This window comes from Orbicella franksi, chromosome 7, assembly GCF_964199315.1.
Source record: "Orbicella franksi chromosome 7, jaOrbFran1.1, whole genome shotgun sequence".
NCBI lineage: Eukaryota > Metazoa > Cnidaria > Anthozoa > Scleractinia > Merulinidae > Orbicella > Orbicella franksi.
Window position 1 is genome coordinate 9614601 of NC_138151.1, and position 24047 is coordinate 9638647.

Sequence of the window (24047 nt, forward strand, 5' to 3'; positions counted from 1 at the left end):
AAACTTGCAGAGAGAGGTAATGGGGCTTGCAATTACATGGGTCTTAGCTAACTGTGTTGTAGCCTGCAGTGCAGGCGTCTTATTGGGGCGAGTTAGCGCTACAACCTTGCGACTGCCTATCATTCACGCCCTTGGTAAAACTTTCTCTCTCTCTCTCCAGTTTTCCACTGCATGAAAAATTCAAGATGGCGGCCAAACTTTTTACGATGTGAGCGCGCGCTCGAAAAAATCTCGCCTGCTCTGCAGGCTAACTGTGTTGGGAATTGCAGGCAATGTTACAACAAAAACTGAAAGCAACAACCGACAAGCTCGAAACACGGCAGGTATATTTTGCAGGGTGCAGGGTGCAGGGTGCAGGGTGCAGGTTGAAATGTAATTATAACTGGAAAACCGCTGGCACTTGAAAGGACGTACAGTTGGTAGAATTACCGTGACTGTTACATGATGCTGTTTACAGTCGCTCAGAAAGGTGGCTTCCACCTGAGTGCCAAACCGGCCGAAGTGATGGGAGGAGAGTATATTTCAATGATTTTAAGCCTGCAATTAATTATTGTTTTTGAAGAAACATCTGAAATATCATCTGAAATATCTGCTGAATTTGGTTTCTTCCCTGTGAGTACCAAAATGAAAGCACACTAAGCTTGCGCTAGTATATTCCGTCGGTTAAAATCTTATATTATTTCATTTCTTTATTTATTTGCTTCATTTGTGATGGCAATCTTCTGTTGTTGAGGGAAGACTCGAGCCAAATCTGGAATCGATGGAGACATCTGTGGAGCGGCCATCCAGATGGCTTTGAAGAGATTTCACCAGTCTCTGCGTGTCGATCGATAAGTACTTATAGCGGATCGATCGTGTTTTCGATGGACATGAGAACATCGCCCAAACCAAGTGCGATCACAAACATGTTGGGAAGCGTACGAAGTCTCTGGTTTCTGTACACGGCGTAACAAGTTAGAAGATTGCCAAAGAAGGCCTAAATATTAATAACAGCGTGTTTTCACTACGTGAAAGAGGCGAACTACTTTATGTAAGAACCCCTGACGAGTAAATAGGTTATTAATTATTTTTAGTGCCAGCGGTTTTTCAGTTATAATTAAATTTCAACCTGCAACCTGCACCCTGCACCCTGCAAAATATACCTGCCGCTCGAAACAAGTGTTTTGTTAGCTCCTTCCCATATAACATATATCTTTTAAAGAGCGATATAAATGTGTTACCGTTTATTAAAACATTACGTTTTATGTGGCGGACAAATAACGATTAAGTATGATAGAATAACAACAAAGAGGAGGTAGTAAACTATAATGAAACTTGTCAATGTTAACATACTCCTCACGTCCAATGGTAAATTAAGTGGAATGTAATGTTCGTGATTACAGACCACTTGTAGAAACTCGAATTTGAATTCCAGCATCTGAAAAGCGAAGAAATAAAACCACGTAAGCCAGAAGATGAAAACATAAGTGATTGTAACACAAGTGCAACAGTCACGCCATCGAGCATTTTTCTTCCAAAAAGGGAAAGTATTAGGCAAACATAATAGATGGCATAAAACAAAGAAACCGCTGTAGACCAGCCCAGTTCCAGTGGTTATATAGCTCAGTTGGAAGTGATAAAAGACTGAAAACATTTCATACCTGTGTATCAGAGTCCTTGAACTGTTCAGAATAATAACTGATCATTTGAAAGACAAATCCGCGGTCCAAGTACGTGAAACAGTCCTAAAAAGAGATGCAAAACCAACTGAATAAAGCAATGAAATATGTGGTACGGCCCGTCCCGCTACAAGTTGGTTTGTCCTTCAGTTGAGGAGGCGGTCTACTTTTCTAGCTCTTATCAAATTTATGAGCATAAAATAGATAATAACTAATAACAAATTCAGTGCTTGAACGGAGACAGGCTTAACTTGCTTGAAAGAAAAAGACAAGAGGTTTACATGAGGAAAAAAAATGGCCGTTTGGTAAACAGTGACACTTTCCCTTCAGGCTCATGAATATGGCAAACATGTTAACCTACTAATCCTAGAGTCCTTGACATACCTTGGTGAAGCAAGCCAAGTGGAAATTTGCCTCCTGGAAGAAAAGAATTTAAAATGAACGTTAACTGGATGCAGTGTGTTTTCACCGCAATGGGTAGGATTTTATCGCGTTTCAAAGATGGTTAGGCTTACATTTGGCAGGTATACTTTGTGTCTGAGGATACTGCGTCCATACGGTAATAACGTCAAATAAACAATGGGGCGTTTTGCTGGGTGAAGGGGATTACTGTGGGAGTGTTTACAAATAACCAAAAGAACAAATGCAACAACAAACACAAAGCAAACCTTAGCTATCTGAGGCTGGTCCTTCAGTCTGCTGATGATCTGTGGTACAAACGCTTGTAGGAAATTCTCTAAACAGCGATTATAGCTTTCTGGGAACCAGCTCTCACGGTTCATTCTCTGTAAAGTAACAAGCACGAAGCGTAAGCCATCGATACACCACTTTTAAGGAAAATAATAACTACAAACCGTATCGTCCTTGAGATAGAAATAACTTAACTCCTTTTCACGCGCTTGAGAGGCTGATTACGGCGACACCGCGGAAATACGTTTTTTGGGGCGCGATACAGTATTTTGCTGGTCAGCGGTACACCTTAACAAAACTACAAAATGCCTGCAACTTTTACATTGTTTTCGCAGCGAGTCTTGTCGACAGTCAAAAAGATACAAAACTTAGAGCGTACACTGTAAACTTAGCTTTTAAAATCCGCTCATTTGTTGGATAGTTCTCAGTTAATATTATATATTGTGCCAAAGCCAAACTGAACTTGCACACGGTGTGAAATTGTTGTTGTTTCGTGAGAGTTCATGCTCGCAAGCGGCGAGCCAGTGGCAATTTACGTTACGATGTGCGCTAAGGCTAAAACTAAGCAGCTTTTGTGTTGCTGTAGCGGTGTTCTGAGGACATCAACTTCTCAAGTTTGTTGAATTGATGGGCTTGAACCGTGTGAATCGGTATGTCAACGGCATTTCGATCAAATTCGTCGGGAAGACATGCTCGTGTTCGTCCACTTGTTCGATTGGGGGCACTCGCGTAAGTAAACCCGGTCATCCTGTCTCCACTCGGTATTACCGAATTATGGACCAAGTGGGCCGAAATCGAAGCAGTGCTTCGTATAAATCTTGAAACACGTTGGTGTAACAAGTGTAGGACTGAATCCCTAAAAGGGTTCAAAATCTGGCCTCAACTCGGGGAAGAATTCACCGAGGTATGTTTTATCATAAAATATCCAATTTTAATTATACTGTACTTCAGTAAGCTTAAGGCTGGCGAAAATAAAATTTTAAATTTTCATGTTTATTATTGTTTCTTTGTTTCTTGTCATAATTTCGAATTGTTGCAGTTCTGTATTTTGCTTTTAGCGCCTCTAAAGTGTGAAAATTATTTTAAACTAGTTGCATAGCTATTAGAGTTTAGAAAAAAAGCTATTTAGCTATTAGAAAAAACCACAAGTACATGACATCTGATTATCTTAAGATGGCAGAAGACATGGAATACAAAGCTGTTAAAAGGGTAATTAAAAATACATGCATATATTATTGCAAGACAATAAAAATACCATAAAATCTGGGTAATAACAACTTCCAATTCAAACTCAATGAATGAATTTCATTTTTAGTTATAAATAGGTTATCCCCCCTGTATTCACACAGCAATCTTCTGATTGTAAGGCCACCCAGATAATTTCTGACCACATTACCTTAGAGCCTGAGACTCTGTATAACTTTCTAAGATTAATATTTGTTTACATATTACTATTATCTGGATTTCCCAATAAAAAACTTCTTCTATTGTACATTTTTTTCTATTTTGGCTCAGCAAAAATCCTTTTCGATACTGTCCATGGATGATTTCCACAACACCAATGCTGTAAAAACACCAACTGAGAGAACACTGACCAATGCTCTCCATATGGCAACTCCTCTCCTGAACATTCAGCCATCTGTTGATGGTGGGGAGAGGCAGGGGGCTGGAGCCTGGGAGAATATGGGGCAGGAGCCCGGGAGAATAGGGGCAGGAATCCAGAGAGAAATGCAAAATGCTAATTTTTGTCATTCATTAAGGCTTCAAATACTTTCAAAAACAAGAACTGAAAATGTTACTTGACTTTCATTTAGTGTCTTTAGAGACTTCTAGGCCGACGGGCAAAGAAAAATTTACCCTTGGGCTCAAAATGAGGCCCAAAATGAAACCCTTTGACAGTGGTTATGTCATAGGTCATTCACTTGAAAGACATGGGTAAGAGTAGCAAGGCTGAAAACGAAGGAAAAGGAAATGCCCAAGGGGTGTGCAGCTAAATGACTAAGATGTATTTTGAGTCTCTTAATTTACAGGGGTCAGGAGTAGGACAAACAAGGGTGGGAGTCAAGAGATAGAGGTATGGGAAGTGGGAGAACAGGGTATGGGAAGTGGGAGGTTCTGACTCCGCTGTCTCTTCCCCCACTGATGCAGTACCTTGTCCAAGTGGCCCATCAGGCCAGACTTATCTTGGGTTCTGTAGCATGAACGGACTAGGAGTATTTCTACTACCCCCTGCCAGATAGGATGCTAGTCGATCACAGGGTTACCCCCAGCATTATATTCACCAGTACCCATATGTACACCTTTGTGGAGAGAGGTACCGTGAGAGTAAAAGTGTCTTGCCCAAAAACACAACACAATATCCTTGACAAGGGCTCAAACATGGACCGCTCGATCCATTGCTGAGCGCACTAACCACAAGGCCACTGCACCTCCCACCTTGTCTCTTAGGCCTAACCTTAACCCTAAACCTAAAAAAAGGAGTCTGTAGATTTCAGTCAAGTTTATCTCTTTTATCACTTGTGTATTTGAGACAATTTCTAATTTCCTCGCTTTCTGCCATTCAGTTTACAGTACCAAAGCCTGATTTTAAGTGATTCGCAACTACTGACAGAACTTGTTTTTGCAACTTACAACTTCAGATTTTGCACAAAATTTCTCACTGGAGAAAAGCAATGTTGTAGAACTTAAGTGATGAACTAAATGCAATGAATATTAATTTGTAAGAAATGTATCTGTTCTTTAATACATGCTTTTGTGTCTAGTATCTGAGTTGGATGTAGCGAAGATATATTACCAATGGTTTGTAGACGACAGTAAGCCAATTCAGAGACACAGTGGCATAAACAAACCCACTTGTTAGCCAAATATCACAGGAAAAAAAATAAATACATATAATTATATAATTTATTGCCATCAGGTGCTATAATGTCTTGTAATAAAGTAGTTACAAGTTAAGTAAGAATCTTACAGAAGGGAGGATGATACAATATTATGACTAAAGGGATCATAATTAATTTCATATTGATTCAAAGCACGTGATATGTACATGTCTGATTCATTAAGCACATACAATGTAAAAATTATTTTGTAGTGATCGAGCAAAGCTCATCTGAATTAAATTAAATGAAAGGAAAAACAACAACAGTCAATTATTTATATCAGTTGATACACTGCGCGTGTAAGATAGGGAAATAGAAATCGAAAAGCTTCAAATGACTGAGTAAACAAAATAAACTAGTGGGTTTCATAATTTGAAGAGTTGATTACTGCCTCTCTGAAATGTTGAATGTCTTTTCAGCATCAAAAGATGTGAAACTTGACCACATCCCATAAGTGGAAGCGGTTTCGTGTAAACAAATTCAGGTGTTTGGGCATTTTAAAATATTTAGTTACCTGTGCATATATGTACAAGGAAACGGTCTTGAAAATTTCCACGTACTATCAACATGTAATCGACGTAAACAAAAAAGACCTCAAGCGAGGAAAAATTGTCTATGAACCGAACATATTGAGCGGTCTTGAATGTTTTCAGTATTTCCAGCGTTCGCTGCGGCCAGCAAATCACAATATTTTCGATTTCTACTCCCTTCGCAAACGCCACCATTATATATAAATGTAGGCTCAAACAATCTTTAATGATAGAGAAATATCTTGTGAATGAAATGAACAAATGTTTTATTCTGACAGCAAACGGCTGGTACAAAAAAATTATTTCACCTGTTCCAAAAGGCGCAGAAAGTCAGAAAGGTGATAGAAACGCCAAACAACCCAGTCTTTAAAGACAAATTCTTATCAAAGTTTCTTTGACGCGTTGCGAAATATAATCTAAGTGAACAAGCACCACATGTCGGCGCAAAGTGAGTGTGAATAAAACGGTCCCGACTCACATGTACCTTAACCACTTCATGCAAATTACACTTTTAATCCAACTAGTCTTCAAAATCCTTGCAAAAGCTTCATACAGAACCAATCTTCTGCTTTGCTGGATACCCATCGTTGTTTTCGACAATTCTGAGGCGAGGGCGACTGAAGCAACACGATCCAGGCTCGAGTCAGCAAACTACACATTACTCAACACAAAATGACTCCCCTGTACCCCTATTCATTACCGGAACATTGTTTGAGTATTAAAAACCCATTTAAGGACGTCAAACTCACCAATAACGAGAAGTATCAAGGATATTTTCGACCTTAAAACGAACCAAAATACTGATCTGGGAGAACTGATCGATCGATCGAAGGACAGCACAGCCTGATGGTGATGACCACTGACCAGTTACGGTGACGTCAAAAAACGTATTTCCGCGGTGTCGATTACGGCAATTCGCGTGCTCTCAGCTCGTTTGGGCACAGGCTTGTGATAGTCAATGAAAAGATATGGAGAGAGGATGGGAATAGAACTATTCCACTTTCGAAAGCTATAAAGTCTGCATGTCAAATTTAAAAAGGCGGAAGCAAAGAATCGATTCGCCGCCACAAACAACAACAACAACAACAACAACAACAGAAAACAAAACAAAAAGCAAAGTGGCTGGCGTAACACATTACCAGCGTGATTTTAGACTAAGCGACAATGCAAAACGAGGAATGACACAGCATGCTTAGTGAGACGTACACAAAAAAGATTTACCTTCAACTTGTCTGATTGTACGAGTGTCTGTGCCATGCTTTTGACAATTATCTCGAAGAAAAACCACGACAGCTGTAAAAGTAAATAGGTAAATTACTCACTATACCGCCAGTGTTCTAGTAAAAGGCAGTTGCCAAGATAATACCAGGGCTTACTACATGACTGTGAAAATGACTTTCGTATGATTTTCGTGCGATTGCATTCAGTGCAGATTTATGTGGCGCGTTCGTAATTTTCTCAGTCATGTAATAAACAAGCAATCGTATGATAGGTAGAACAATTAAGGATTTACACCACTCGTAATGTTTGAAAAATCTCTAAAAATTGCACGTAACTTCATGTACATCCTTAATCCACCGTAGGAAAAAAGATGGCGGCTGTAAATTTTACCACAATGCCTTGCAATAAGGCACAAAGAAAGCCAAATTTTTTATAACATTTGTCCCTGTTCTAAGGACATTGAGTAGCCTAGGTTTGAAGATTTTATGAAGTTTCTGTACGTTTTTATCAACGTTGTTAAGGTTTTCGTGCGCTAAGAACTATGGGTAAATGTACCAGTCGCCATCTTTTTTCCTACGGAGGACTGCACTCGCATTCTTACGATTACCTACACTTACTCCGAACAAACAGTCAGTTTATTTTTAAACTTTGAGAAACACTTTGAGAAACAGGAAACAAAGTCTAACACAATTAGGCCTCTGATCCTGGGCAGGCATCAAAGAACACGAAAAAACCCTACACCCCATCCCGCCCCCCATTCTCCCCGCTTACTGCTCTCCCTTCTCGCTTCCCTTTCTATTTGTATTTTGTGACAGTGCAATACCTTCATAAGATCATTGACCACCACTGGATCAGCGCCAGGTTTAAGAGTCGTCATCAGGTATTTTGACAGCTGTTCGTGAATTGTTTTCTTATTGTCCAGAGTCTGCTCGGTGATGAACACGTACTGAGACGAAAAAAAAAGGCAAAGGAGCTCAACAAAAAGAGTTGACTTCAGTTTACCTATTTTAAGGTCAGATACATAAACAAAAACTGTACAAGTGTATAACAGGCGGTCAGAGAAATCTGCCGAAGCCAGTCGGCGAAACGTATTACAACATTTAAGAACAAGATAGTTCAACATGCAAGCAATACATAACGAAGCCAAAGGAAATTTGAACTAGTATGTTGGCACTCTTAGAGCTATACACACCTTGACATAAGATTTCAAAGCCTCCAGTCGATTAACCCCGTGAAGTTGTGCCGTTATGCGAATCAGCACCCTGAAACACCACAATAAGTGCGCAATTAAAATTGAAATTACAAGCCCTGCTTAAAACTTAACATAGCTAAGGTGCAACTACGCGTACTAATTTATTGGCACGTGCAAAATTTATTTCGCTATTTTAAAAAATATCCTCTCTTCATATCTTTAAGCATCTTACAAAAGGCTCCTCTCATTGAATATATTGTAAAAGGAAACGTCAGGTTGAGGGCAAGAGACAGCTAACTTATCAGGCTACATGTAAGTGGGTAGATTAGACAAACAGCTTCGACGTCGATTTTGGAAAATCTCCCAAGTGTTCACAAACTCATAATTTTCCAATGAAAACCAAAGGAAAGCGCTATTCCAAACGTTACCTCTCCAAGTGAAGCGTAACAGCGTAAGTAAAGTAAAGCGTAACTCATGTGCCTCAGTGATAAAACAGACCCAAACTGTGGGCTACCTTGTCATCCCACGGCCATAGTTTCAATCGCGTAAATTCACGTACCTGACTACATTCAATGAGACATCTTCGTTTGCCGTGACGACGAGAATGTGAAACAGTTGGTTGAAGATGACGGGCAGGAACCTGGCCACGGAGCCCACATCAACCGCATTGAGCACCTACACACATGGAACAGAGAGAGATGAAAGCAACACAAATCATGAGACATAAGTTAACCGAAGATACTTGAAAGTTAAATTCCAAGTCCTTCCAATAGGAGTCAACCTTACGACCTTAGGCACAAAAGTCGTACGCTCTAGAACTGAGGGCTATTTTTTTGTTGTTGTTATCTCTTGTTATTGTCGTTGTTGTTGTTGTTTTTCTGCGACTCGTGAGAACTAGAATAAATAACTAGGTTCAACGAACTGTCAATCTTCCCACGTACGTCTATTAGTTCTGTCGATTAGTTCTTAGACGCGACGCGTTTAGATAAAGTGCTTGTTTTTGTTGATTGATTGATTGATTGTAGACTTGCTGCAAGTCGACCTTCCCTTAATTATCCCCCTCGAGCGAATCAATGGCGAAACTAACAGAATGGAAATATTATTAAAAAGGAATTTTTGACAAGGACTATTAGAAAGTCTAAAGGAAAGAATGCTTGGAAAGAAATGATACTAAATGTTAAGCTTGGTAAATGTGTATCAGTCAGTAACAAAACCTCTTTAAAGCATCATACAGAATACCAAATCTTCCTTACCTTTAACAGTTTAACCATTTCAATGTCCGTAGCAGGAGACCCGTCAAATCTTTGACAATGACGGAAAAAGTTGTCCACTTCAGGATCCTAAAAAAAAAAATCCAAATTATTATTCCCGACTATCAATTACCGCAAGAGACATGACTGAGATACAGACAACTACTTACAATATCAGCCTTGGAAAAAGATAATAACAACACGGCGATGGTGATATAACATTTTAGTATAAATCTACCAGCGTTCTGTCACGAATGCCGTTCTCTGATTGGCTACGCTACTCACTATAGATAGTGAGTAGCGTAGTAGTGTACCCTTGTTAACAAAATGACGGCCGCTTTTTGGCGTTTTTCAAGTGTCTGTGAAGAGCATTAGATAAAGTTTTCAACGACTAGTAGATTTATACTAAAACAGATTATTCGCTCTCTATTTCTATGCGTGATAGTTGGCGAGGGCGCAGCCTGAGAAATATCGAAAACTAGAAATCTGTTTAATAGAAACACCATTTTACACCATTCAACGCCCATATTTTCTTTGAACTATTTTCTGATCGTGAACACTAACCTGGGTGTTGACGGTGGAAACCAGTTTAGTACACACTTTAAACAGCGGCTTCTCTTTGTCGACCCATTTCAAGTCGGGACCGGTTGTCTGAAAAAAAAGAAAAAAGAAATACAGATAACAAAACATTAAATACCTCTAAATTTCAAAATACACTAGAGGTAGGATTGGAAGAATTTGTAAGAAGGGGACACACAAAAAAACAATCAAGAAAAAGGCGCTGTTTCCACGTCAGAAAGTAAGTAATTCGCTGGCGTGTTGCTTTCTCACTTATGAAATAATGACTCTCCCTGCTGTTTCGCAATGGGCCATTTCCCATTACCTTGTACCTCTGTTTCAAAACAAGTCTTCGTGCAAAACCTTTGTTATGAAAATAAGTTTCAATTGCATGAAAATGAACCTGTGGGCAGAACTCATTTTCATATCAATGGTTTCGCCCGTAGACTCGTTTTGACACTGAGGCAAAAGGCAACTCGGAAATGGTCTATTGATAGTAATCCCCGACCGAGAACTCACTCTGCAAGTTGTCACACAACTTCGTTTTTTTTTTTTTTTCTAGATAACGGGGAAACACAACACATGAAATATTCACCTTGACACCATGCGATTGCGACAGTTAGAAGGAAAGGTTTTAACAGGTCATAATCATCATTTACAACACTGTACCTTTTTCAGTCCTGCAAAGTAAGCGGACAGGTAGTCACGAGGGGCTGCTTGTCCAACCAGGAGATTAGTTTCGTCCGTCTTTATACTGTAAGAAAAGAAAACATTAATGTGTAATGTGAGATACAAATAACCGGCGAAATGGGGGAGGGGGGGACTTCCTGATAAAAAAGACGTGGGTGCTTGACGTACCTTTTAAGGGTTAAAAACGCGATTTTGGTACCTCTTAGGGTGTTGAGCCTCAAAAGGTCCACAGCGGGAGCTTTCACAGCACCTTTTAGGGTATTGAGCCGAAAAGTATATGACAGGAGATAATATGTTGTTTTAGAATTGGTACCTATAGGCGAATCTTTGCTGACGTCATTGTTCACATTTTTCCTCATCAACATACGACTTTGCGCATAGAAGGCATCATGCTAGACACGATTTTACTAGAAAAACTTAAAGAGTTTGTGAAACTTAGTAAGTGGTGAAATTTTTAGCTCTTTGGGTGTAATATTCGAGGAGAAATTGGCTTTCAAAAACATCAAAATTTCTGTGTGGCAAAAGCGCTAATGAACTCATACATTCTTTGTAAAATTTTGAGCTTTTCAACCCTCGTCGCCCAAAAAGTATTCAATACATCGCGCTCAAATTCCTTGGGACAGTTAATCGTGCTGTGCCCTTTCAATATTCAGTATTAATCTCTTTGTAGCTCCATCAGAAACTGTATCGCTTATGGTACTGAGGCAAATATTGTAAACAAAGATTCTCCTATAAGGGACGAAAAACAATTCAACCCACGCTAACAAAACAAGACTTTTGTACAAGGGGTTCTTTTCAAAATTTACGACGAGCACCCCTGTCCTTTTTATATGGGAGTCCCCCCGGGACAAATAAACTTCCCACGCTTGTATGTTGAAACGCAGCGAATTAGTGTGCTAAAGACCACGCCTTAAAAATGTCTGTCCATGAGATGTCCATAAACCTTGCGGTCTAAAGTTCCGGATATAAATAACACCACTGGCGAGCCCGGGGGGGGGGGTACTCCCTATAATGGCCTATATGGGGAGACTCAGCCCGAAAGGAGTACTTTTCCTGTCAAAATGTTATACAAAAGGGTAAGGGGTTGGACCTTTGCACGGAGCCTCCACGTACAAAACTTTGCAGAGTACCCAACCTCTCCCACCCCCCCCCCCCCCCGCAGGGGATGAGAGCCTATTTATTCAATGTGTTCTTTAAGTATTCCTGACATAAGCACGGTTCTTGGGACATAAAGTCATTGTTGCGATGAGCAAATTACCTACAATCGAAGGAAACATCACTTGCTGTAATATAGACAACATTTTTCACAACGCAACAAGGTGTAATTGTAGTTCAATTGTGGGTATACTTACAGTGATCCCTGAAGGACTGGCATCCACGCATATCCAACTAAAAAAAGGCACAACGGCAAAGAAATGTTACTATGATTACTATCAACATCAAACGAGAATAATGACGACAACGAAAATGACAATAAACAAGAGATTTCCGAACAATATTATGGCTTTGCATGTGGGTTATGTATCCGCTCTTCCTTCCCAATCAATAACAAGTGACCACATTCTTGGTTTTACGAGTCGAGAAAGCGTTAATACGATGCCAAATCTACGTGTTTCTTTTTGTACCTAAACTGTTGCCACTACATTCAGCTATAAAACACGAGTTTTTGACCTAAACTGAGGAAATTGAAGTTCCAAAACTTTAACTGCGACGTTATCATTGCCGGCGACGTGGCAACCAGCCTCCTACGACACGTAGACGTCCATTGGGCTCGTCACGTTGAGGTGTGCGTGACGAGACATAGAAACGGGCCGCCAGGTAGCAAATGGTGGAGTTGAAAAGCCACCGTCTTAGTCAAGTTATCCGTCATCCGTGTCAATACTGAGGAGAAACTGGATGGAGAATTTAATTCAATAACGAGACTATCGCGTTCAGTAACCATAGCAACTAACCTGGTGTTTCTATTGGCTGAGGTTTCCCCTTGACTGACCCGGTGCCGCTGCTACTCTTTGTCTGTTCACACGCGATGTGTTGGAACGTGAAAAACACGTGATGCTTTTCTGTAAGTTGGGTTGGAAGATTGATTTTTACCTGAAAATGAACCGATAAAACGATCACAAACAGTTGAAAAAATACTTTGTTTATTTGTTTGTTTAGCAGTGTCCGCTAGATGCGTAACAGTAACCGAAGGGAGTTTAAGTGTCACATGATACCAGCTGAAACAACGAGAAGGGGCACACAACGATCGCGTAGCGAAATATAAGTTCCATATCACCAATGGGGTTGACAAAACTTGATATGCCGCGGTTATTTTGCAGACGATTTGAGATTTCGGTTTATCGTAAGAAAAAATATTCTTCTTGGACTACGAGTTAAATGCTCGTAACAAGATAGTAACATAAAAATATACATGCAATCCATGAGAGGTATGGTCAAAATAATGCATTCTCTAGACTACACACCTCTTCGTAAAATGTGGGATTGGTGCAATGATGAACAACGGCAGCAATTGCATGTGTGGTGAATCCAGGGCTTCCTTTCTTCTTGTATATACACTAAAACCAACAGACATTTACGGAAAATCATTGAAGATAACAAAACAACAAACTACAAGTGATGTGTATAATAAATACATCTACCAGATAAACACTAATGGAATACCACATGAGCTTTCGCGCGAAAACATGATATCTTCACCAGTCAAAATAAAATGTTTTTAGAATATCGGTCACCGTTTTTGAAAAGCTCCGTTGTCGTGACGGATTAGTTTTGACTGGGTAGGCTTGACCGTAGAAACAAGAGCTGCATTTCAGTTTTTCCCGGCGTATTGTGGACGGGGCCACAGACACCCTTAGTTTGAGATTCAAGCTTAGTATACAACAATGTAAAGGGCTCCTCTACAACAAACTCGTGCCAACACCGCTACAAAGGTAAGCCAACGCTGTGCCAACCATGAGTCATTGCTGTGAGTGCGAAGCTTATATCAAGTCTACTCTGACATTCCCTGACTCATTACCGAGCTTAAAATTCACCATCTTTATTAACTTATCACTACTCACGATGAATTCGATAGCGTTGATCCTAGCAGTATGCAGGACACCTATCATATATGAACTCAGTTAAATGACCTTGCTCTCCATGAGTTCTCGTAGCTCAGTGGATAGAGCGCCCGCCCGGTGTTCGGGAGGTCATGGGTTCGATTCCTGTCGAGGACTCAGAATTTTTCTTTGTCCCACGCTCGTGTCATGTTGATTAATTCACCTTCACATTTCATTACCGAGCTTAAAATTCACCATCTTTATTAACTTATCACTACTCACGATGAATTCGATAGCGTTGATCCTAGCAGTATACAGGACACCTATCATATATGAACTCAGTTAAATAACCTTGCTCTCCATGAGTTCTCGTAGCTCAGTGGATAGAGCGCCCGCCCGGTGTTCGGGAGGTCATGGGTTCGATTCCTGTCGGGCACTCAGAATTTTTCTTTGTCCCACGCTCGTGTCATGTTGATTAATTCACCTTCACAAGAACACTGTTACAAGAAATCTCAAATGACAGTTACAAATGAAACCTCATTGGGAATATGACTGATACCTTTAGAGGCTTCGCATTCTCGTCGTCAGAATCTCTGAATTCGATCTTGACGGAAATATTTCTTGCCTGGAGAGGAAGTAGAAGAGTGTAAAAACATTCATTCATTGATTCAATCGTCTCAGTGGAACATTGTTGGAGAACTTTTTTAATTGGAAACTTCAACTGTTTTTTTACCTTTGAGAAAACTTTTTGGTTGCTGTAATTAAGCGACAGAGGGTAGACGTAGAGGTTGTTGGCGTATGTAGTGTGAGGGTGGGCGGCGTCTGGGCATGTCTGACAGAATTCTTCCACTTCAACTGTTGGAAGAACGCTCAGTGAATCATCCCAAGGTTTCACGGGAACGAGTGATGACGTCATGACATCTAACAAGAGACAAGATGCAGTTATGAACCTATGTACCATAAATCATGCGATCTAATCTATCATGACGTCACAGAGGGATATTCTAATGAGTCGACCATCACGTACTTGGAATTCCTTCGACGTATTTGCTGACAGAAATGTGCAAAGTTCCTGGTATAATTTGTTGCTTGAACTTCTCCTTACTGCAATTAAAATAAAAGTCTCTGGTTTTCGTAGCATGCTAAAAGCGACTAAGAGTATTGCTACTCCCCCCCTCCCCCTCCCCCTGGATGAGATGCTAGTCCATCGCAGGGTTACCCCCAGCATTAAATTCGCCAGTACCCATTTATACACCTGGGTGGAGAGAGGTGCTGTGAGATTTAAGTGTCTCTTTTGGTTTTGTGTCTGAAAGTTTTCAGAATGATAGTTTCAGTTGAGACAGAGATTGAGACGGCTTAATCATGTTATTTTCCTGGAAATACTCTGCGTAAGACTTCAGGGTCATGTCTGTTGATGATGATGTACAAACTAAGTCATATCCATAAGCGTCGCGACTTACGTTGCGCTGTAGTTTGACAAAAGTTTAATCATTTCCTCGTCGCTGAGTTTTTCTCTGTCCTGTTAAGTAAAAAGTACAAGTACTGACAAATTAAGATGATTTCCGCTGAACATTCCGGCGAGCAATAATGGCAAAAATAAAGTTACCAAAAAAAACCCTCATAGCATGGCAAATATTTTGTATACAGTTAGCAAGAACTTATGGAGACTTCAGCTCTCAAGCTGACCCCGCGAGAGAAAGCTGTTTTCTCAGTTATCCATATTTTAATTAAAACTGACGTTTGACGTCAGTTCAAGGCACAATAACACACTTTTGTGCATTAACTTTCTCGAGAATGCTTGAGAATCTAACCCCTTATAAAAATGAATTGAGGTGAGATGTTTCAAATTGTATTCAAAAAGTTCTCGTGCTATGAGTAGATTTTTAGTAAACATTTCTGCCCTTATTGCTCGAACTCTGATCGCAATCCGTCTTAACTTATAGCCACTGAAAGCTATGTTGTGGAACAGCCTTTCTCATGAACTCCGATCTACAGTTTTTTTAAGCGAATTGAAACGTAAACTGCGTCATAACAGCTTTGAATGAGACACGGCACCCTTGAAAAGCAGCTTTAGTAATATAATAGCTTTCTATTCTTATAATACTATATTAATTATTAGTTAGTTTAGTTAGGCAAACTTAGATATTATATTTCTAAATTATGCTGAAGGAATTTTTGCCGTGTATAAATAAAGTTATCATTCAATCAATAAAACCTTGCAGCGGTTTTCAAACTACGTAACTTAACACGCCACCTGGCCTTAAGCTCTCATGTCAACATAGCAATTCTTCTTGCAGCGCTTGATGTTGCTAAAAAAAGGGTAAACGAACCTGCTTGTAGATTGCAGTTATCTCCCCACTTCCCAGTTCGCCTTCGCTGCTAAACAACGGTCTGCAAGAAGGAACACAAACAGACAAAACAGTCATTGATTCGGTTTATTTGTCGATCATGTCTGTTCGATGACATCAGTGAAATCGTAGTAGACCTCACTTGCATCCACTTCAAAGGTTGATGTAGACATTTCCTTGTATTTTTGTCCACCCTGACCTTGGCTTGGTGCCAAAGTTTGTTGGAGTGTGGGAAAGCAACTGGCGAATTGGCCAGATCTTAAAGATCTTAAAGATCCATGATGGCCGCTGTTTGTTGTAACATTTAAATGAAAATTGAGCACGCGATTTCATGAAGGGGGAAATACATTCATGCGGCAACCGCAAGATAGACACAAGATAGACACTAAACATCGTAAAACGACTTGTAATGTATGTTACTGTCCTTAAGCTTGGATGGGGGGTAAAATTCTTCGCATCGATTATCATGCACTATACTATGAAAAATACGAAGACGACCAAAACCAACCTCGCCGTCCAGGCAAACGGCATCACATATTGCCCCAGACTCCTGCAGCAGATCTCGGCCAGCTTGTGTGCCTTTTGAGCGGCCTTTTTCGTGTCACCAGATTTAAGGTAAGGCTCCACGCACGAGCCGATGCTTCCCTGTAAAACTTTCTCTATTCTGATCACCAAGTACACCTCTGGGTGGAGATTTGTTATAGAGAATACTGCCTGGAAAATTAGGCACGTATATTCAAGCATAAGTATATTTGAGAGTAAAAATGTAGTTAAGAACTTCTGGTAAAACTTGCGTTACTTTATTGTGTATATGAATTACTGGCGCTTCAATTCTTTCGATGTCAACCGAAATTTTGAGGATAACGTTGAATCAGAGCCCCAAAGCAAGGCCCCCGTGAAAATCTGTGGACATAAAGTTACAATTCAATATTTCATATACCTGTAGACCATGTTTTATTAGAACGTAAGTTTGCTAACAAGTATGATGGTCGAGCGACGAGAATTACTCGCGCGTCGCAGTCGTTTGACGATTTTCCGAAGATTTCCGACCACTTTCCGAAGATTTTCGAAGATTCCCCCAAAGTGAAAGTGAAGAATGATCATCGCAGTTAATTTTTCAATTTAAGCAATTGGAAAGAAGAAGCCTGAAAAAAAAAAATCAGGGCTTCAACGGGATTCGAACCCGTGACCTCCGCGATACCGGTGCGATGCTCTACCAACTGAGCTATGAAGCCACACATTGGGAGCGAGGTCAGTTAATTGAGTTCATATCTTCCCGTGAGGAGTGAAATGACTTCACTCCTCATTTCATCGAAATCATTTCACTCCTCGAAATCATTTCACTCCTCACGGGAAGATATGAACTCAATTAACTGACCTCGCTCCCAATGTGTGGCTTCATAGCTCAGTTGGTAGAGCATCGCACCGGTATCGCGGAGGTCACGGGTTCGAATCCCGTTGAAGCCCTGATTTTTTCAGGCTTCTTCTTTCCAATTGCTTAAATTGGAAAATTAACTGCGATGATCATTCTTCACTTTCATCTACAACCGCAGTTCGTATATGAATTATTTCATATAAACTTCACATTCCCCCAAAGTGTCCCAGGGTCATACGAACATTTTCCGAAGATTTCCGAAGATTTCCGAAGACCTCCAAGGAAGATCCGAAGATGTTCCTATCATACACCAACAACCTAAAGTACAGTTTAAGCATGACATCAACATTACGTCATCGATATCACCGCAGTGAAAAATTATTGTATTCTTTTACACATGCGAAATTAAGCGCTGGAAATCTTTTTAAAACAGCGCAGTTTAATATAAAAAATACACTATCTAGTCTTACCTTTCTGGGAGAGGAGTGTTCCAATTCATGAGTACCAAGCTCTTGGTGATCAATACCATTACCATTAGCTTGACCATTCTCTATCAGTTCCGACCCTTTTAGCATGTCCACAGTGGATGGGTCGTTAAGATCGCAATGGAAATCCTCTGAAATCTTCGCACCTTGTTTAGCATCAAACAACGAGATCGACAGAAAGAACGGCTCAATGTTCACCTCGCTGCCATCGTGCAAAGTTCTTAGCAGACGAAACTTTAGCTCCTCGACCTCAAGCACAAGGCGCAATCCAAAATGTTGCTCAAAAACATCAGCGTCTATACGCGCATCATCGTAATTTACACAAGTACCGTTGTTATCCAGGTCGTGCACGAGGGAGAAGAGCTTTTTTCGTCCGGCCTTCCTTCGCTTCGCATTTAAAACCTCGGTTTCTTTTGAGAATTCAAGAAGTTCAGGATGTTTGCTACTTTTGAGGCTTTCTCTCAATGACTGGAACAGTTTCTGTGTTTTAACTTTAGAGACCACGAAGTTGAAACCGGAGTTTTTACTGCCCGAGTCCATATCGATTCCAGTGACTTTGCAAAGACATGAAATCCAGGCATCCATGTCCGACTGACTGTCCGCTACCAAGCTGTATAACTTGTCTTGGATGTGAAGTTCAAAGCCGTACATCCGTCCTTTTACTCCCTGAAATGATGACCAGTTACTAGTTACTGTTCAAGCAAGGTTACTACAGACATCACCTTTCAAAATTCTTTGACTTTTCCCTAAAATAAAATTCCCCTGACCAAATACATGTAAATACGAAATGTCAAACATAGCAGCGTCAAACAGCCGTCCTTTCCACCCATTCTTTTTTGACTGATATACATTTTTGACAATTTCGCCTTCTTTAAGGGAAAACATATTTGAGATCACAGTGACCCGAAATGCTTCTTCCAGGATTCAGTGACATGAAATCACGGCCAGTATTCTATCGATCTCCTTGTTAGAATCGAATGTCTTCAGTAACTACATGTATAATCACCATTTGACGCATAAAACCTCAAGTAGTTCAAACTATCGTGCGTTTATGCATGTGAACGTCTTACGTACCTTGGAGATGTGAGTGCATGCATCCAAATAAAGGACTCCTCTAGCCATACTGGTGTTGACATCATCCTAAACAGGCGAACAGACAGCACTTAATCAGACGTTTTGACAACATGCTTGCTTAAGTCTTCTCCTCTGCTTTTGTGGAAGCCACTTAAAATGTTCAAGCCGAGACTCGCCAAATTTGGATCAGGAATTTCAACGGATGACTGATCAAGTCTCTAACTCTTGTTTAAATTATTTACCCATCTATTGCCACTACTTAGTAGAGTAGCGCATCCATGTATTCCAGGTAAAATTCTCTGGTTTACACCGACGAGACTTGACTCAGAAACTTCCGTAAGCTAGTCAAGTTTGCCAAGGTGGCTTCATTATGTTGTCATCATAACTCGATAGTTTAAACTTTGGATATACTCTAACTTGTTTCTTGACCTGTTGGACTTATATCTCCGGGCTAATGTATCACCGCACCATTTAAGGATCAGCTTGTATGTACACGGAAAACCAAAAAACCTACTTGCTTCCAATGTAAACCTAAAATTGAAGATCTATTAACTGTTATATACTACTGGCCGACTACTTAGGCCTGCAATGCGTGCATAGAGCTATACCAAAAAAAAGATAAATAAAGCCCTCTGAAAGTACTAGTGACAGGCCCATGGTAATAGCCAATAGTGACAGACCCTTACCTTTTTGTACTCTAGAACGTAAGAACCATCACTTGATATCTGCTTTAGATGAAACCATCTGCGCTTGAAGTTCTGGAGAGAAGGATTTGACACAAGTCTTAGCCTGGGTATTAGCAAGGGCTGATGCTCACGGTAACACAAGTCATGCAATGTCTACCCTATATGGTATTTGGAAAGGAACACTAGAATGACAACTGGCTTATCTTACCTTTGCTCCAGGTGTTCCATTATTCTCCCCATGAAATGGAGCTTTGGTAAGGTAGCCCTGTTTGGAGATGCCTTTCTCTCGTAAAGGACTCATCATCACCGCCTGCAAATTGATATTAATAGTAGATCACAATGGGACAACAATACTTGTGATCACCTACTCAGAATTAGTGAAACTGCACAACATTAGTTTCAGTCCAGAGTTATTTGCCTTAGAAAATACAATAGGAGTACCCTTTTCGCCCTGACAGTCTGAAAAGTTGATGACTGAAGCCAAAGAAATTCTACTTGTAAACTCATGGCATATCACTAATGATGATCATTACATAGACATCTATAGACATTTTCCTTCTTATTCAAATGTACCAACAGGAAAGAGAGTGCTTATATAAGTCCTGAACCCCATGAGAATTACATAAACGTTAAGTACATAAATTATATACATGTATGTATTTTCTCAACCTGATTTGTGCAGTTCACTTCATCTTCATGGACATCCATCTCAAAAACTTGCTCTTCAAGTCCTTCTCCTGGAGACGGTCTGATAAATAATAAATTAAAGTTATTAATTAATCAATGACTAATAATTTTCCTATTGTTATTTTTTAATTGACAACAACAACAAAAACATTTTATCAACATGTATATAATTATATAAAAATTAAACTTGAGAAGAAGTTAGTGTTGTAAAACCAAAACCAAACTTATCACACTAGGCAATCCCAAAGGACACAGACAATGCAGTGAACCAATCAAAATTAGTGCTTAACTGACACCAAGCATTGGGAAAATGTAAGTGAGAGAGTTATGATAGGTTTTAGTTTTACTCCTAATTGGAATAAAAAGAAGCGCAAGTCATGTTAGCTACAGTGTATTACTTATTTAACAAATAGATTCCCATGATGTTGTCATGCATCTGTTCAGCAATAGATCACAGATGACATCAAAACGTGGTAAGAACATCAGTGACACACTAGGCTAACACCTCATTTGCCACTTTTTTTGTTCTTACCACATTTTGACATCGTCTGTGATCTAGTGCTGAACAGACACATGGAAACATGAAACTGATTTGCTATTAAATATTTAATAGTTAATTATATATTAATCTAATCAATGATCTAAACGGTTGCAATTAGTTATACACATGTACAATATCCATGCATGTGTCAGTTAGATCCCTTCAGAGGCATCTACTTGACAACAAAAAGCAAACTACATTATTTTACAGTTACTAAGCACTACAGAACTACCATAATTTCAATTTGTTTGTTTATTTAATATTTCTTTATAATTTATTTTCTGCAAAATTGTCATTAACTACATCTAGATAAAAAAAAAAAAGATATATAAAATTAAACTGTACAATACATCACAGATTTAATCATAATAATAATATACCTGTAGGTGGTCTCTTAGACTGGAAATAGACAGTTGCGAACATACCCACCACCCTCATGCAGGAAGAAAAGTTGGTAATATTGCATACATGTACATACATGAACACCCTCACAGCTTATGAAAATACAGACATTCAGAAAAAAATGACATGAAATTTATGTGGTCATTCACTACTTCAAGAAAATTTAAAATAATGGAAAAACCTGTGGCCAACAGAACTTGATGCATTAGGACATGTTAATTCCTTATTAATTAATCTTACCTGGGAAGTTTGAGATAACTGCCTCCATAACTGGAATACTTGTTCTCGATACAACTCCAGTTGGCAGTGTAAAATCTGATACACTAAGAAAGGACAAAGGAAAAAATTGAAAACAAAATAACAGCTTAAATATACAATGTAGTCTGCTAATAAAATGCAGGAAATACACACATTCAAGACAAGTTCTTAATCTGAAAACATATGGATGGCTGCCCAAGGACATTTCTAATTTAGTGAACTTAAAAGATTTCTTAGAACTTAGTGGACTACAAGACTGTCAAAAATACATGTAGGCCTACTTCAATCACTGACAAGTATTGATACATCTAAAGTTACTTTTGTTTTTCCTTACAGTATTATTTTTTTCATGATTGTAAATTGCTATAAAAAAAAAAAACACAGCTCAAACATCATGTAAATTTATAGTGTGCATGTCCTATGATGACTCCAGTTGTCGAAACATTAACAGATGGGAAGCTGAGTAACATTTTCAAACCTCAAGTCACAGCAAGCACTGAGTTCTGATACAACTACAACTTCCCTACCCAAGGCACAATAATATACATACAGGAGATGGAGCTCTTCTCCCCAGCCTGCCCAATGACTAGTTCCCCCAATTGAAGCATTTTTGCCACAAATAACGCTTTTTTTTTAACTATCTCTGAGGCTCCCTTATATCCCTCAGATCAACTAGGCTACTGTGCAACATCGATTAGAAAGATGGAAAGTACCAAATTTGACAATAATATTATATTACACTAATTTACAGTGGGAATATATATATCACTTTTTTTTAATTTAAGCGACACAGTTACACATGTAGTTTTTGTAGACTTGTGAGCAATGCAGTAGATGAGGATACAAAGAAGTACCGTTCATGCAAAGACAAAGACGATCAAGCGTAAGGTTCGAAGTAGAAGAAAGCTGGCCAGGATAGTTGTTGTGAGAGTTGTGTGCCAAACTCTTATTTATAAATACATACATGTTCATACTGTGTAGTCAGATAATCATGGCATCGGAATGTCATGTATACAATAATCACACATCAGCTCCATTGAGGATGATGATGCACAAAAAATAATTTATGTTATTTAAAAAAAATTGAAGAATCAACAATGTACCTCTCGAGTGAATAAGTTTGATACTCTGGAGAGAGCATCGCCTGGCACTGTAGAATGTATTGTCCTCAATTCACGAGGAATAGCATAGGCCTGAAACAACAATTCAACAAGTCAAAATATTTCAGTAGTCTGGTAAACCTGAAATAGTTATTTGCATATCTGTAGGTAACTTGAGAGCTTTGGTACCAAAATGCTCTCTCAAAATTAAACTGATACCAAATGAATGTTATTTATTTTATATAATATGGACATGTATGGTGATTCATTATGAGTCACTGCAGCTGTAATCTTAATATTATGGTATGAGATCTATGTATCTAAATTAATCATATAATTTCATGATCATGAGCAAGGCATTATTTAAAAACAACACTTACATGGAACCTTACATAGTGGATCTAAATACATACATGTACATCTAGATAGAAAGAATCTTCATTAATTTCTCAGAGGCAGCATTCTTTGGAACAGTAATGTATTGCCTCAGGTCAGAGAACATGAGACTGCAAGATTACACAAGCACTCGCTGTTTTTCCTTATATTACCAATCAAAAGTGGAAAAAATAAAGCCTACAAAAAAACTGACCAGGACTTTTTGTAGCTTGAGAATGTATGATTTACACCTAATCCTAAAAGCCCATCACAACTAAATGCCACTATTATTTTACTTACGGAATCTGCTAATTAGCATATTCTTCAGAATCATGAAGATTCATGAAGTCAAAAATTACTTTCTATGAATGAGAAAATCCAAGTTTGCCTTGCTGTTTATACCTTGCTTAGATTTTTAAAAACTAGTCAAGAATATAATACCAAGTAAAACATGTACATGTATCGAGATTGTCTTGATATAAATTAAGTCTTGATGTTAAAGCCAATGAAAAGAATCAGTAATCATATGCAACACGGTTCAGCAAAGAAGTATAAATATCAGTGGCAAAAATTAGCATAAAATTCGAACTTTATTCACCACATAAAATAATTTGATATGAGGTCTTTAAAAATTTCTTTGTAGAATGTCTGTGGCCCATTTGAAGCACCATGCATGTACAAAACCAAAATTAAAACCTGAAAAATCTATTTTAGGTTTCAATATGTACATATTTCAATTGTTGGGGATGCTTGCTCCACAATAAGGAGTAAATAGTGTGACATACATACTTTGACTAATTGTTTAAACCTAAAATGAAAGTGAAGGGTTGATTTTTGATTTCAGGAAAGGGTGCAACATCCTTGATATTTCACACTCATTTGGAAAATAAATAGATACAATTTTTGTCCATTTTCTAGACATGTCATTAAAAAAAGTGATTTCAACACCTGGTTGCAGACTAGTGTGTACAAAACTCATTCGCGTTAGTGACAATTAATTTTCTTGTACA

At 39.0% G+C, this 24047-nt stretch overlaps 1 protein-coding gene across 5 annotated transcripts in view; it reads right to left on the reverse strand.

Moving 5' to 3' along the window:
* Window positions 1–24047, reverse strand: part of LOC145491765 (dedicator of cytokinesis protein 11-like) — a 65245-nt gene that overhangs the window by 26860 nt on the left and 14338 nt on the right. For all 5 annotated transcript variants that reach the window (XM_081471019.1, XM_081471021.1, XM_081471022.1 and 2 more), the window contains 27 exons: window positions 22666–22755; window positions 21545–21627; window positions 20344–20422; window positions 19883–19984; window positions 19675–19746; window positions 18989–19054; window positions 17900–18580; window positions 16563–16768; window positions 16037–16097; window positions 15167–15225; window positions 14734–14810; window positions 14440–14627; window positions 14266–14331; window positions 13131–13223; window positions 12621–12759; window positions 12021–12057; window positions 10648–10732; window positions 9985–10071; window positions 9424–9510; window positions 8730–8845; window positions 8171–8240; window positions 7802–7924; window positions 6979–7050; window positions 2327–2443; window positions 2043–2075; window positions 1641–1724; window positions 1333–1417 (listed from right to left, as the gene is read on the reverse strand). In XM_081471019.1, the coding sequence (XP_081327145.1) occupies window positions 1333–1417; window positions 1641–1724; window positions 2043–2075; window positions 2327–2443; window positions 6979–7050; window positions 7802–7924; window positions 8171–8240; window positions 8730–8845; window positions 9424–9510; window positions 9985–10071; window positions 10648–10732; window positions 12021–12057; window positions 12621–12759; window positions 13131–13223; window positions 14266–14331; window positions 14440–14627; window positions 14734–14810; window positions 15167–15225; window positions 16037–16097; window positions 16563–16768; window positions 17900–18580; window positions 18989–19054; window positions 19675–19746; window positions 19883–19984; window positions 20344–20422; window positions 21545–21627; window positions 22666–22755 (3058 nt within the window). The remainder of the gene's footprint in view (window positions 1–1332; window positions 1418–1640; window positions 1725–2042; window positions 2076–2326; window positions 2444–6978; window positions 7051–7801; window positions 7925–8170; window positions 8241–8729; window positions 8846–9423; window positions 9511–9984; window positions 10072–10647; window positions 10733–12020; window positions 12058–12620; window positions 12760–13130; window positions 13224–14265; window positions 14332–14439; window positions 14628–14733; window positions 14811–15166; window positions 15226–16036; window positions 16098–16562; window positions 16769–17899; window positions 18581–18988; window positions 19055–19674; window positions 19747–19882; window positions 19985–20343; window positions 20423–21544; window positions 21628–22665; window positions 22756–24047) is intronic.